The 2,877-nt window shown below is 52.0% G+C and overlaps 1 protein-coding gene across 1 annotated transcript; it reads right to left on the bottom strand.

Moving 5' to 3' along the window:
• Positions 1-2,021: 2,021 nt before the first annotated feature.
• Positions 2,022-2,579, bottom strand: LOC148569818 (uncharacterized). Its single transcript, XM_088506657.1, has one exon. It carries the CDS (start codon positions 2,577-2,579, stop codon positions 2,022-2,024), a length of 558 nt encoding a protein of 185 aa, XP_088362783.1.
• Between the last annotated feature and the right edge of the window lie 298 nt (positions 2,580-2,877).

The following is a 2,877-nucleotide window of genomic DNA, read 5'->3' as shown; positions in this document are numbered from 1 at the left end:
GGTACGTACAGCTGGGGTTCGGCAGCACTGGCCTGGTTGTACCGGTGCATGTGCAGAGTGGCAAACAGACATGTTGTGAAGTTAGCGGGCCCGCTCCAGCTACTGCAGTCTTGGATCTTTTGGCGGTTTCCTCAGTTTAGGCCTGCAGGATATGAGACGTTCAGCTGGCCGTTGGCGTCGAGGTACTATACTGGGCCTATTCTTTTTCAATATGACTTAGAGAATTGCGTGTATGTTAATACTCTATTGCATAATGTAAACACAGATATTAGTATATGTAACTCATGTGTATGGTGCAGATGGGCAGGTTACAACCCTTCCGGTAGCGAGAAGGGTCCGAGAGTGCGGTCGTGGAGGCTTAGGATAGACCGGTTACAGTCCAGGGAGGTTAGTCTGCTAATTAATAACTGATGCATTTTAGTTAAATATTTTACACTTGGGTCGTACAGTTGCCCTGATAAGGGTCGGTTTGTTCTGCAGTTTATATGGATGCCGTACAGTAGCCCCGACGTACTTCAGGTGTTGCACCCGGAGGTTTTGGAGCCTCGGCACATGGCGGTGTGGCGCAGTGTGACCGCGCTGATCTACTTTGCTGTCATAGAGTGGCATCAGATAGATCGTGTTCTTCCTCAGTTTGGAGGGGTACAGGCCCCTCCGCGTCCCGCCTTGAACATCGACTTTCTGATGTCCAAGGACGGGAGAGGCGGCGATCGATGGTTCCCCTCTTCCATGCCGAAGTGGCATGCATACTGGGACGCTCGTCATGACAGTGTATTGAGGTTCGAGATTGTTGCCGACCCTGGACCGTCTCATCAGTTCCTTCAGTGGTGGAGTCAGTTTGGGAAGAGGTTCTTGGCCCCGGACATTGAGCTGGGGGATCCGAGATCAGTTCCTATACCAGTTGAGGCCTCACAGCGGGGTCCGGGGCGAGTGCCTGACATGGATCCTCCGGATGACGTGCCTGACAGGCGCAGGGTTGAGAGGAGGATGGGTGTAGGGACACGGAGGAGCCAGCGTCAGTTCAGGTGGCCGGATCATACGGCGAGGATTGGTGCTGACCATGGGGACGACGATGACGACCAGCCGGGCCACGTTGGAGAAGGCACACACGATGGAGGTACTAGTACACACGATGGCGGTCATGGAGGTGAGTGGTATGGCACAGGGCTCGGTGACGGGGCTGATACTGGTGACGCTGGACCTGGACCGGGCCCGCTTGGAGATTACTTCGTTGGTGTGCCAGCGGATGATCAGGCTGAGCAGGGTGGTACACCTTGGCGCATATCAGGATCACAGTGGGCAGACTTTGTTGGGTCAGACTCGTTTGTTGGGGACTTCGGGAGTCCACGCTTCCTAGATGAGATCACCGCCATCATGCAGGCTGAGGTGACCCCCCGCAGAGCTGGCCAGACCTCAGGGATCCAGGCCCCCTTAGATGTTGATCTGAACGAGCCTCCATCCTCATCCGCTGGTCAGCAGTTTCGTCTTGGAGGTACCCCTACATCCGCCTTCACCGCTGCATCAGAGTCTATCGCAGGATCGTCTGCAGCACCGTTGCGTGTTGCGCCACCAGTACAGCCTGCTCCGCAGGAGGAGGAGGATGAGATAGAGGATGAGGAGCCGCTTGTCCGTCGAGGTCAGAGGGCACGGGTAGCACCTCGCTGTGGTACTGGTTCGCATCTGTTTAGATGAGTCACATTTCATGTATTTTGTTTCCTCTATTTCAGTCATGTATGATAGTTAGGTGTAGTTTTCTTGTTATGTAGTGCTCTGTTTATGTATGTTGTTCCTAACTATTTGTATTAAATGAAACATGATAAGGTATAATGATTTTGTTTAGTTATTAAAATGAGGATCAACGAGTCCTGTAGCATAACTTCTAATGAAAGACAACATATTCATTACTACTCACAAATACCAAAGTTCAATGCATTAATCTCAACAAGTTACATTCGTGGTCAAGCAATGCATCTAACAAGACAACTTAAATGTAAATAACACTAACAATAACATCATGGAAACTAATTTCGCCCTGTCTGAGACGATCCTACTACCTGTGGGCATCTACGTCTAGTGTGTCCGGGTTGGCGACAAAGGCCACACCGTTTTGGCCTGTTTGGATCTGCGTCATCCATATTCGTCCGTATCCTTGTGGATCTAGGCCTACCCTCTCTCGCACGCCTTCTGTTTGGGTCCGGAATCACCGTGGGCCCATCGTAGGGTGGCCAGAAGCCCTCCGGGATTGGAGGTGTGAATCCCATCCGATAGACATTGAACACCGAGCTAATCTGATAGACGCTATGAACATAGGAGTTCCAGCTCACACGTGCGTAGGCACAGCATGCAAGTGCGTGCTGACACGGGAAATGAAGCGCCTGAAAGTACCCACAGTCACATGTCCGGGAGGCAAGCGATACTCGGTAAGTACCCAATGAGAAAGTACCAGTCGGAGTGGTCTCCGCTACGGTGAACTCGGAGTTATCACGGTCATACAACGTCACCGTGAAGCACCTGGCCGTCTTCAAGTTGGCCTCAATACACTTCACCAAATGCTGACTGAACTGCTGTCCGGTGCCCATCTGGGCCTCAGCCTCTCACCCCTTGCGAACAAAGAGTTCGGCCAGCCTACCATATGTTGCCTTCACCAGGGATGCTACAGGAAGATTTCTTACACCCTTCAGGATTGAGTTCACACACTCGGAGATATTCGTCGTCATGTGACCGAATCTCCTCCCCTCATCGCGATGCTGCGTCCACAAGGAGTAATCAATACGGTTCGCCCACTCACACATCGCCTGGTCTTCAGACCGCAGTATATCAAACCAGTAATCAAACTCAACCTCAGTCTTCGCGTACGCTGCATTCACGAGAAGCCTC

The sequence above is a fragment of the Arachis ipaensis genome, chromosome B3 (genome assembly GCF_059453495.1).
Source record: "Arachis ipaensis isolate K30076 ecotype BB chromosome B3, ASM5945349v1, whole genome shotgun sequence".
In the NCBI taxonomy this organism is placed as follows: Eukaryota; Viridiplantae; Streptophyta; class Magnoliopsida; order Fabales; family Fabaceae; genus Arachis; species Arachis ipaensis.
The sequence above is the reverse complement of the archived record's forward strand: the minus strand, read 5'-3'. Positions and strand labels throughout refer to the sequence as shown.

Bases quoted from the DNA above. Each gene is read 5' to 3' on its own strand.
- LOC148569818 (XM_088506657.1), bottom strand. From the start codon at position 2,579: ATGGGCACCGGACAGCAGTTCAGTCAGCATTTGGTGAAGTGTATTGAG.